This window comes from Geotrypetes seraphini, chromosome 4, assembly GCF_902459505.1.
Source record: "Geotrypetes seraphini chromosome 4, aGeoSer1.1, whole genome shotgun sequence".
Lineage (NCBI taxonomy): Eukaryota > Metazoa > Chordata > Amphibia > Gymnophiona > Dermophiidae > Geotrypetes > Geotrypetes seraphini.
The window spans coordinates 257,145,572-257,158,162 of record NC_047087.1 but is presented as its reverse complement, the minus strand read 5'-3'; the positions used below and the strand labels follow the sequence as shown (position 1 = coordinate 257,158,162).

The following is a 12,591-nucleotide window of genomic DNA, read 5'->3' as shown; positions in this document are numbered from 1 at the left end:
ACCAGGGATTTGAGATACATAAGCTTTGTGAGTGAGAATGTGCGTGAGAAGTCGGATATTACAATGAATAAGATACAGGAAATTACAATGTGCATGAGATAATTGGGGGAAGTTTACAGTAAGAAGAGGATATTACAAAGTGAGCAGGAACAGGAGATGTTTCCAATGCGATACAGGATGATACAAAGTGAACAGGATATTACAAAGTGAACAGGAACAGGAGATGTTAACAATACGATACAGGATTATACAAAGTGAGCAGGTACCGGGGAGGTTTACAATAAGATAAAGTAAATTACAGAGTGAAACAGTACAGGATGTTTATAATAAGATACAGAATATTTCAAAAGAACAGGATACAAGAGTTCAACGCTGTTTTACAGGAGGATATATACAATGTGAGTAAGAGAGGAGCACAGCCATAAGCATTGGAGGAGGAAGGAAGGGTAGGGGTGGGCATTTGTTTTGCCTTTACTGAAGCTTTCTCCACCTGATTGGCAGCTTTCATATCTTCCCGGATGAGAACTCCCAAGTCCCTTTCTGCAGTAGTTCTTGCTAAGTTCACACTGTTTAAGGTGTATGTTCTGCATGGGTTTCGGCTCCCAAGATGCATCACTTTACATTTTTTGGCATTAAAGTTTAGTTGCCAAGTACTGGACCATTGTTCCAACAAAAGCAGGTCCTGCTCCACAGTGTTGGGCCTGGTTGCGCCATTAGGTTCTGTTGCTCTGCCCACAATGTTGCAGTTTAGCATCATTAGCAAATAATGTGATTCTGCCCCTAAGCCCCTGAGTTAGATCCATAACAAAGATGTTAAATAGCAGCGGGCCCAAGACTGAACCCTGTGGCACTCTGCTGGTCACCTTTGACGATTTTGAGGGAATACCGTTCACCATCACTCTCTGAAGTCTGCCACTAAGCCAATCTTGTACCCATGCTGTCAGTGTTTTCCCTAGTCTCAATGAGTTCATTTTGTTTAATAAACTACGGTGTGGAACACTATCAAAAGCCTTGCTAAAGTCTAGATACACGACATCCAGGGACTCACCCTCATCTAGCTTTCTTGTTACCCAGTCAAAGAAGCTTATCAGGTTGGATTGGCAAGACCTACCCTTTGTAAAGCCATGCTGGTGAGGATCCCTTAATCTTTCATCATCCAAAAATGTGTCCAATCTGTTCTTGATCAATTTCTCCATGAGTTTACTCACTATTGATGTGAGACTCACCGGTCTGTAATTTTCAGCCTCTGACCTGCATCCTTTTTTGTGGAGTGGGATAACATTGGCAGTTTTCCAGTCTTGGGGAACTTTTCCCTTGCTTAGGGAAAGATTGAAGAGTACAGCTAACGGCTCTGCCAGGACATCATTCAGTTCTCAAAGTACTCTAGGGTGTAGATTGTCCGGGCCCATAGCTTTTTTTACTTTCAATTTTGACAGTTCTTGGTAGACTTCGCTCGCAGTAATTTCTATGTCCCGGAAAGGGTCCTCCTATAGTTCTACACAGTGTAGGCCTGTGAATTACTTCAGATTTTCTCAATTTTTAAGATGATTCAAGTAAAAGAAAAGTAACTTCTGGATTTGTCACTTTGGCCCCTTTTATCAAGCTGTGTTAGGGTTGTTTTTTGTTTAAATTGTCGGCTGCTGTGGTAAAAGCTTCAGCACTCATAGGAATTCTATAAGTGTCAGAGCAACAGCCTGCGATAAAAAACCCTAACACAGCCTCATAAAAGGGGGCCTTTGTTAATCTCTAATCAAAATCCAATATTATCCCTCACAATAAAAACAAATTATGTACAAAGCTTCAGTGGTTCAGTCTTATTCCAACAATGAAACACTCTGACTAGTAAGGTATGTACATGTGCTTTATGATATGCAATGCCCTCTTATACATCCTTTAAACTATATAGTAAATTACACTAATATTTACAACAAACAAAATACACATTAAAATGACAGTGTTATCTGGCTGTTTTTGTTCGTAGCCTTCTCTTGATTATAAGGTGATCACTTTCCTTTTCATTTCTATTCATAATCTAGAAAAATAAAAAAAGTAGTAAATTTCTCTTTTTTAAAATAAGTTCAAAATAAGTTTTTATAAACATTATTAGGTATCATATACATACATATTTTATACCTATATGAGAAATGTTAGCTATTTTACCATTCACAAACAAGTATAATCTTACTGTTCAGTCTCAACCTTGCTCCCTTACCACAATAGAATCTGTGCCTGGATCTCCAGGGATGATCAAATTGGAGGCTCGTATGAGTGGCTGTAGGCAAAAGGTAGGGTTGAAGTGAACCCTGGGCTGGCTTCAATATATCCTGGCTATGGATTTGGTGGCAGGATTCAAGGATAAGGACAAAAAGCACCTGACAGACCACGAGCAGGAAGGAAAGATTAGGCACTTACTTTGATAATCTTCTTTCTAGTAAATAGGCACATCATTCTAGAACACTTGGGTTGTGAATCCCTGGTCTCGAGAGCCTCATTAGCATTTTACTGCTCTACCTCCAATCCTGCTGGGTTGTCCTGTACTACCTCAGTTCAAATCAAAGCAGATGGTCAGCCTTAGAAGAGAAAAAAGAACAGGGAGGAGCATGGGGACTCTCACCAAGAAACAAGTCTGTTCTGCTCATATCATAACATATAACATGAAATAACCATAACATCTAAACATTTAACCCTATAACGTGGTAGAACTAACAAGCCACCAACCTGAGCGCAACCTGTACTAACAGTCCTGGAGTTCTGAAAGATAATGGTCTCTTCACCATCACAGTGGTTCCCCTTATTCTGGACTGTACTGTACAGAGGAAAGAAACTAGGTATCCAGAATTATGGACATGTCTGAGACAGCAAGCAGGCTAATATCTAACAGGGAGGGCCTACAGAATGATGTACCTATTTACTAGAAAGAAGATTATCAAGGTAAGAACCTAATCTTTCCTTCTAGTGCAATAAGCATATCTGGAACACATGGGTCGTATCAAAGAAGTTCCCCTAGAATTTTAGGGTGGGACAGATGAGCCTGATGATAGTACTTATGATCTGAACGTGGAATCCAATTTGGCTGCTACATCCACCCTATAAAACTGTGAAAGTATGTTGGGGAAAACCATGTGGCTGCTCTACAAATTTTCTCAGGGGAAATTGCTCTGGATTCAGCCCAGGACGATGCTATGCTCCTAGTGGAATGGGCCTTTGTGGCTACTGATGATTGCTTTCCGCTGCCAATATAAGCTGTGGAAATGGCCCTACAAATCCATCTGAAATGGTCGCTGTTGAAGCTGGCCGGCCCCAGCAGGTGGTACCCACTAGTGCTGCCCAATTTTTTGATTCGATTCAGCCTATTGAATCAATTTTTTGATTTGATTTTCCTGCCCAATTGGGTGGGTTTTTTTTCAGACATCCTGGTGGGTTTATTTTATAACCTCTTCACCACTCCACCCCCTTTGCCCTCTCCCACCCACACTGGCAATGTGGTATAAACAAAATAAACAAAAAAGGCTTTTCCTCTCTGTTAAATCCTAGCTCACATTTGCGGTCTAATACCAGCTCTGGCAAGATACACATTTCAAATCTGACACTTTGTAATCACAAAACAGAAAATAAAATTATTTTTTCTACCTTTTGTTGTCTGGTCATTATTCAAATCATTTTGGTCCCATGCTCTGCGAAAAACGTCTTCTGATAACTCGCTTGACAGGGTCTCTTACTCATTTGTCGTTTTCTTCGTTCTCTGTGCTAACCATCCATCTTCCATTTCTGTCCTCCCCTTCTAATTTCCTTCCCTCCCCCGGAGGTCTGGCATCTTTCCTTTTTTTCATCTCTATTCCTGTAGCTGCAGCGATGGACCCCACCATCTCTAGATCCACCATCTCTTCTTTTCTCAAATATTTTTTCATCCAGCATCTCTCACTCCTTCCCCACCAGCTCTCCCTTTCTCTTTCTAACTACCCTCCTATCCAGTATCTCTATCCCCCCTACACCATCCCTTGTGTCCAACTTCTCTCCCTTTCTCTTCGATTCTATTCAACTTATTCATAGGTGATATGACCCAAGGGCTTAGAGGAAAAGTATCTTTGTTTGCCGACGACGCCAAACTATGCAACATAGTAGGCAAAAGCATTTTGCCTGACAGTATGATGCAGGACCTACTACTACTGGAACAGTGGTCATCGACTTGGCAGCTATGCTTCAATGCTAAAAAGTGTAAAGTAATGCACCTGGGCAAGGGAAATCCATGCAGAACTTACACACTAAATGGTGAGACCTTGGCTAGGATCACGGCGGAACGTGATTTAGGGGTGATCATTAGTGATGACATGAAGGCTGCCAATCAAGTGGAAAAGGCTTCCTCCAAGGCAAGGCAAATGATGGGTTGTATCCGTAGGGGTTTTGTCAGCAGGAGACCTGAAGTGATAATGCCACTGTACAGATCCATGGTGAGACCTCATTTGGAGTATTGTGTTCAATTCTGGAGGCCACACTACCGGAAAGATGTGCGGCGAATTGAGTCGGTTCAGCGAATGGCCACCAGGATGGTCTCGGGGCTCAGGAATCTCACGTATGAAGAAAGGCTAAATAAATTGCAGCTGTACTCACTAGAGGAACGAAGAGAGAGGGGGGACATGATTGAGACATTCAAATATGTCACGGGCCGTATCGAGGTGGAAGATGATATCTTCTGTCCTATAGGTCATTCGACCACCAGAGGGCATCCGCTGAAAATCAGGGGAGGGAAATTTCGAGGTGATTCCAGGAAATACTTCTTCACAGAAAGGGTGGTCGATCATTGGAACAGTCTATCTCTACAGGTGATTAAGGCCAGCAGCGTGTCAGATTTTAAGAGAAAATGGGACATTCACGTAGGATCTCTAAGGGACTAAAGTCAGGGGGGTGGGTCATTAGAGTGGGCAGACTTGATGGGCTATAGCCCTTTTCTGCCGTCATATTCTATGTTTCTGTTCCTTCCTTCCCTAAATCCCATTGTCCACCATCTCTCTCCCTCTCCTGTTTTTAGATCCATTATTTATTCTATCCCTCCCCCAAGTCCATCTCCCCCTCCACCACATTAATCTCTCCCATCCATCTTCTCCCCATCTCTCCCTCTCCAGTCCACCAACTCCCCCAAGTCCATCTCCCCCCTCCCCCAAGTTCATCTCTCCCATCCATCTTCTCCCCATCTCTCCTTCTCCAGTCCACCAACTCTCCCAAGTCCATCTCCCCTCTATCTTTATTCTGATGTTACAACATGTTGCTGCTGGTGGTAGTGATTTAGTGATCTACTCCTGCCACCACTCCTTGCATCTTCTCTCCACTGCGGCCTGTCCTCAGTGAAAACTTCCTGTTTCCGCTTGGGCAGCCGAATGAAGAGAAGATGCCCGGAATAGCGGCAGGGTAGTGAATCACATTCGCTACTGCCGCTTTTGCCTGGCCGGGGAGGAGAGGAGAAATACTTCCGGCCGGGTAGGAGAGAGTCTTGCTGCCACTGATCTGCATGCAGACACACGTTTGGGCTTTCCCTCTGTCACAGGAGTCCTTGCTTCTGATGTAACTTCCGGTTTCGCAAAACCAGAAATTACATTAGATGGAAGGACTCTGGTGGCAGAGGGAAAGCCCGAATGGGTCTCTAGCAAAGGGGCCAATGAATCAGTAAGTTTTATTTTTTGCCAAAACAAATCGATTCACCCAAAGTGAATCATGAATCGCTTCGAATAGCGAATCGGGCAGCACTAGTACCCACTAGTACGAAGAGTTGATCTGTCAGATGAAACTCATTCATGACTTCCAGATAGCAGAGCATCACTCTATGAACATCCAGCAATTTTAGGACTTTGTCACTCTTCTTGGACTTCGTGAATGTGAAGGCCGGCAATTGTACCTCCTGGTTCATGTGGAAACTGGAGACTACTTTCTGCAAGAAAGAGGGGACTGTCCTCAGTGAAACCCCCACCTTTGAAATCCTATGTAAAGTTTCTCTACAGGATAAGACCTGTAGTTCAGACACCCGATGTGCTGATGTGACCGCACTAGAAATTCAATCTTGACTGTCAGGTCCATCAAAGACACCGTCTTTAAGAGCCTGCAGAATTAGATTGAGAGTCCATGTTGGAGAAGGTTGACACAATGCAGAATTTAGACGTAACTCCTTTCAAAAATCTAGCCACATCTCGGTGAGAAGCCAACACCATTTTCTTAAGCTGGGATCTAAGCACGAGAGACCCTCTAGCTGTACTTTGAGGGAGCCAACTGTTAGTCCTTTCTTAAGATATTGTGTTTGAATGGGTAGTCTTGTAGATAGATGGATTCAAAATTAGCTACATACAAATTGGCCAGGTATAGTGCCATGGCTACACCCATGGCTGTGCCGACTACTTGTTGGTAAAATTTTGCTTGAAATTCAAAGTAATTTTCTGTTAAGGTAATGGTGGCAAAAGCCAATATAAGTCTATTAGGAATTCTTCTGTCAAACTCATGTCCATCTAAGATGTTTTCTATAATTCCAACGTGCTGATTTGAGGAATATTGGTGTATAAAGCTTGGATATCTAAGGTGACAAGGAGAACATCTGATAAATCTTCATCTATATCTGCCAAGAGATTGATCAAGTGTGCAGTCTCTGATATACGAGTTAATTTTGGGAACATATGGTCTAAGAAAACGATCAAATATGGACAGGGGTTCAAGAACTGAACTGCTGGCAGATACAATGGGTCTACCTGGAGAGTTGTGGAGGGACTTATCGATTTTAGGAAGCATGTAAATAATGGGGTTGACTGGATATTGGACTTTGAGAAAGTCCCTCTTTTTCTGTGTGAGGATGCCTGCTCCATGTGAGATATCTACTATTCTGTGATTTCCAGACCTGGCCAATTTGTATGTAGCTAATTTCGAATCCATCTATCTGCAAGAGCACCCATTCAAACACAATATCTTGTTTTATAAATGCTATATTGATGACATTATTATCATATGGAAGGGAGACATCACAGCCCTGAACACCTTTTTTGATTGGTTTAACACAAGAGACACGCATCTTAAATTTAAAATGAACGTTGATCATCATAAAATTAATTTTCTGGATCTATGGATTTGCAAGGAAGCAAATAAGTTTACTACAACCCTTGTTTGCAAACCTACTGATAGAAACACTTACCTTCACCTTACAAGTAACCTGTCACTCAAGAATAATTTACTAAATTTACAATTTCTGCATTTGTGTTGGATTTGTACTACAAATTCAGATTTTGAGGATAACGCATGTGAAATGTCCCAAAGATTTTCAATCAGAGGATATCCTCGTCAAGATATCACCAATCGATACAATAAAGAACGCAAGGAAGACAGATTTGAAACTCTACAACCCACCAAGACGACTGGTATGTAGTATGCTCAATATGCTATACTTACCTTTCAAAGGACATTAATAAGATTATCAGAGCACATTGAAACATCTTGGAGGGATATCAATGCTTCCAGAGCCAAAAATTAGTAGTGGCATATAACAGAGAAAAATTTATACCCTCACGATTACCAGACTTCATCTACAGAAATCCTGCAAGCACACCGCCCGTACACAAAAAAATGCAGCAAGTGTACTGTATGCCCTTTATGTCTAGAAATTGATCAATTCATTCTTACGGTTACAAAATGGATCTACAATTTACGTCAGTCCTCCAATTGCAACACCATTTACATTATTTCATGTCCATGTCATATGCTTTATGTTAGGAAGACAAGGAGAATGATAAAAACCTGTATCATTGAACATAGAAGCAACATTAGGAGGAATATCATCTCTGCTCCACTGGTACAACATTGGTTAGATTGCAAGCATGAGATCAACCAACTAAGGTATTTTGTATTTAAAGTAATCAAAGAAAACACCAAAGGGGGCAATATAATCAACACCTTACTACAGATTGAACAGAGAACCATATATGACCTCAATACATTACACCCAAGGGGTCTTAATTCTGAGGTTGACTACACTGTCTTTTTATAAGCATGCTGCACTAATTTTATGCGTATTTGTTTCTTTATTCATATTTCATACTTTGCAATCAGATTGTCATATTCCATTTGTAAGTATATTTCATTTATATATAGATACATTTATACTTCTTTATATGCAGCGTTTTATCTTTTGTGTTTTCTCCTTTCCATCTTGTTCCCCACCCCCCTTTTTTTGCTATGATACCCTCTGATGACTGAACCATTTGTATCAGTTTGTGGATGGACCACAGCCATGCACACGGAACTATAAGCCGTGCTGAATCCCCAAAATAAAAAAGGCTGTCCCACCGGGCTAGCCAAGCATTTTGTCACCTGCTTAACCATGGGAGAGGCTAAGCTTTGTGCTGCCGCCCCTCCCGGCTGTACCACGTGCTGCAAGAACGCTCCTGAAGTGTCTACTTTGCACAATCCTGGCAAGAATTCACATTAGGAGAGCCTAAGGACTCCATCTCAACAGGATTTGAGGCAAAAATTGCAGTTTTGGAGAAGCAGGAAGCTTTAAAAAAAAAACAAAAACAAGATCGCTAAAAATCCAAGATGCTGCTGTTGTGAAATTCACACCAAAATAGCAATATTTTCCACACTTAGCAAAGTTTTTTAAAAAAGGCAATTTTAGTATTTTTCAGGTGGGGGAACACGGGGGGACATGCAGAAGCCTTGAAAGCTCCACTTTTCAGACCTCCCCGATCCATCTCAAAGGCTGTAACAGCCTATACTCACTGTGACCTGTTTGTGGATCTGTGCTGCAGCCTGCCTCAGCTCTCTTATTGTAGCTGGATTAGAGAATCACTGCCTCATGCTGGAAATGGCTGATCTTCGGGCTGCCAGTCAGACACAATGCTTGACTGCACCTCCACCCCTGTGGACAGACAGACGCACACCAGGACGGGTGGAGGTGAGAAGATGCAGCCGCCACCCTGCGAGACACGGTGGAGCCTCCTAAGGGCACCTAACAGCTTGCACTCGATCCCTGCTCAACAGCAGGTGAGACAAATTCAGGGACGGCCCCGAGTTCCAAAGAGACTAATTAGGCTGGCTAACAGGTACCCACTGGGATTGGCATATCTGCTACAGACAGAAGTCTGTGTGTTCTCAATGCAGGCAAAGCGAAAGAAATGTGCCAAGCACAAGAATCCTGAAGAAAAAAAGGACTAAAAACACTTAATAAAATATTAAAATGTGGAGAGTAGAATGAACACAGTCCTGCAGGTAAACGTGGAGAAGGAACAAACTATAGGTAGAGCTAAGGAGCTCAGTGAAGTACAGAAGAGGCACAGAGAAAAATCCAAACTGTATTCCTTCTGCAGATTACACATGGCCATAGGGACACTATCCACTTGTCTAGAATGTCTCACCTATTGCACTAGAATAACTGTTGCCTGGTGAACTCTTCCCTGATTCTAGGCCTGCCCTATTGGGAAGGAAACTCCAAAAATGTCTACAGCCCAGGAGCTTTCGCTAGTCCTGCAAAACAAAGTCAAACACATACTACCATCTGCTGCACATACATTTATAGGATCCTGGATTTTAGTGAGGAGCCTGCTCTATCTCATATTTGTTAGCAGGAAGGCATAAATCCATGCATCTCGATTGATCTGGTAGGGTAAATATGAAATCGTAGTAAAAACTGAAGCATGTACCAAACCAAAATATTAAATATTATTACTTACTGAATGGATAGGAATGTCGAGAGGAGATGAAATATCTGTGGTATACAGCTTTCTCCGGCCTCGTTTTGCCTTGGGCAGAAATTCTGCATTGGACACTTCTACAGGCTTAGGAGAACTTATTGTTTCAATCAATTTCTTTGCTATAAAGAGAGATATTTTATAAATGGTTTAAGAAACTATCCAAAATATCATCTGTTGCCATTGAGAGAGTGAGGGGATCTCTGGCCTACTAGCAGGCCCATACGATAAAGACTATGGCCTTTGGTGGTATTCATGAATGACTTTCCCAAAGGGTTCCAATTCATTGGCAACACAGGGAACAAACACAAAAAATGAAAAAAAAAACCCAACCAAATTCTTAAATTGCCAATTTTAGGTGCCTTCATTGCATTTACTCTTAAAGGCAGTAAAGAGGTATTAAGGTTAACTAATGTAGATGATTATTTTCTGACCAATAATGAACTTTAAGTTCAGAAAAGAGGTTCAGTTCACTGCTATTGTGTTCTACTTAAATTCATTTATAAATTAGTATTTTCTTTGGACCATCAGACAACATAAAAGCCAAATATACTGAAAATTTCTACTATGAAAGCATACTCTTGTATAGCACAGAAGTCTGGAAAATATAAAATGATAGTGAGCAATTCTCTATAAGATATGCCTGCATTTAAGCGCATCTGATGCACGAAATGCAGAAGAGGTGCCAGTTATATGCATACTTGTCTAAAGCATTATTCTGAAAGCTCACTTGTAAGTGGCAAAGCACCCAACTGAAAAAAGGGGTATACTGTACATGTGGGAGGAGCATGGGTGGAACAGATGTAGGAATGTCTTCCATCTGTGGTTTACAGGGTGCCCACAAAAACACTCCTTGATTTTAAATGGTAACAAAACCAAAATTTATTGGAATATTCTTTCACCTTGAGGCTACAGCTTCATCAACTCAAAGTTTCATATGGTATCTGTTGATTACATACACTCAATGTGTGCCCCACCTATTACTCGGCAAACATCGATGCAATAATCGAGCTCGGACCAGACTCTCCGAAGCATATCCAGCGTGATCGCATTTATAGCTACAGTGATGCTTTCCTGTAGATCATCCATAGTTGCAAGTAGTGGAGGTACATGCCCCCAAAGAAAAAAGTCACAAACAGTAATATCCAGTGATCTCGGAGGGCCACTTGAGGAACACCTGGTCATTTTGTCGTATTGCATTGTCTGAAGGTTGTAACTTCTGCACCAACTGCAGCTTATAAGGGTGAAAGTGCAAGCGATTCTGTAAAATCTTGCTAAGCATGCTTTTTGGGACTTGTATTTGCTGTCATCTTATTTATAAACATATTCCAAGAAGTTTTGATTTTGTAACCATTTAAAATCAAGTTTCAAGTTTAATAATAATTTGATTAATCGCTTAATCTAAATTCTAAGCGATGTACATGTTAATAAAATTACAAAGTAAGGGGGATCATGGAATGATTTTGTGAGCACCTTGTAATATACATAAAACTTATCCACCACACCAATATACTTTTGAATATATCTGTCTGCTAAAGTTATAAATTTTTAGGGAGGAAAAGACTTCAATGTCTGCCATCCCATGTCTACCGTACTGTCATGTCATATTAGGTTAGCCACACTATGCCATGTTTTGTATATATAATACTAGGTTTGCCATGCTATGTTAACCACACTTGTAGTACAATGTTTGTAATGCTGTTTGCCATGCTATGTTTTGTCATACAATGCTCATCATGCAGTGTCTTACCATACCATGTTATGTTGTGTTTTGCCATCTATATTGGACAATGTCCTGCCATACCATGTATGCCAACACCTTGAATAAAAACACTTTAATATAGGGGTGTCCAACCTTTTGGCTTCCCTGGACCGCATTGGCCGAAAAAAATGTTTCTGGGGCCGCACAAATGTGCATACGCTGCAGCAAGACAGAGGAGGGAGCCGGCAAGACGGTAAACACCCGGGGGCAGCAGAGGAAAACACTACATTGCCCTCGACTGGGGCCACACAAAATACTTCACGGGGCTGCAGGTTGGACACCCCTACTTTAATATGTATGTAAACTTGTAACCCATTCTGAGCTCCCCTGGGAGGACGGGATATAAAACCAAATAAAGTGCTCTAAAGAAGCAGGTTATAGATCTGATCTTGCATTGCTCCTTACTTATAGAGCCATCGTTCGTCATAAAAAAACCTCCTTTTTCTTTGTGGCTTTATCTTTTACTATATATATTTATTCAACCACAATCACTTAACTTAATCTGGGTGATATACTGTATGCTCTCCTACGTGTCTCCCATCAACATGTATATCTTACAGAATACTATGAAATGTGCATGTTTTTTTTTTTTTATATATATTATTTTAAAATACAGTTGATGAATACACAATATCACTTTTATATCTAATACATCATATTCTAAATATATTTTTATCCCCTCTCCCTCCCCCCACCCTTCTAGTACTTTTCAATCATACATTACTTATTGTATATCATATTATAGCATATTATGTTAAAATTATTTTCACTACCCCCCCTCCATGTGTGTCACAAAGAAGATATTGAAAAGAAGAAAAGAAGAAGAAAAATCCTACTATTTATTCATTGCAATATTTTGTCAATGGCCCCCATATTTTTATAAATTTAGTATATGTCCCTCTTTGTATTGCTATTGCTCTTTCCATTTTGAATATATGACATATTGTATTCCACCAAAATGTATAATTTAGGTTATTATAATTCTTCCAATTGTTGGTTATATGTTGAATGGCAACCCCTGTCATGATTAATAAAAGCTTGTTATTTTCTGGTGAAATTTGACTTTTTTTTCTCATCATCATTCCAAATAACACTGTATCATATGATATTGCTATATGA

General features: G+C 40.7%; 1 protein-coding gene across 5 annotated transcripts in view; it reads right to left on the bottom strand.

The window, feature by feature from the left end:
- Nucleotides 1-1,847: 1,847 nt before the first annotated feature.
- The window catches only part of KIF20B (kinesin family member 20B), a 237,092-nt gene continuing 226,348 nt past the window's right edge, over nt 1,848-12,591 (bottom strand). For all 5 annotated transcript variants that reach the window (XM_033943513.1, XM_033943516.1, XM_033943517.1 and 2 more), the window contains exons 33-34: nt 9,693-9,832; nt 1,848-2,032 (exon numbers count right to left, since the gene is read on the bottom strand). In XM_033943513.1, coding sequence (XP_033799404.1) covers nt 1,958-2,032; nt 9,693-9,832 — 215 coding nt within the window. In that variant the 3' untranslated portion in view covers nt 1,848-1,957. The remainder of the gene's footprint in view (nt 2,033-9,692; nt 9,833-12,591) is intronic.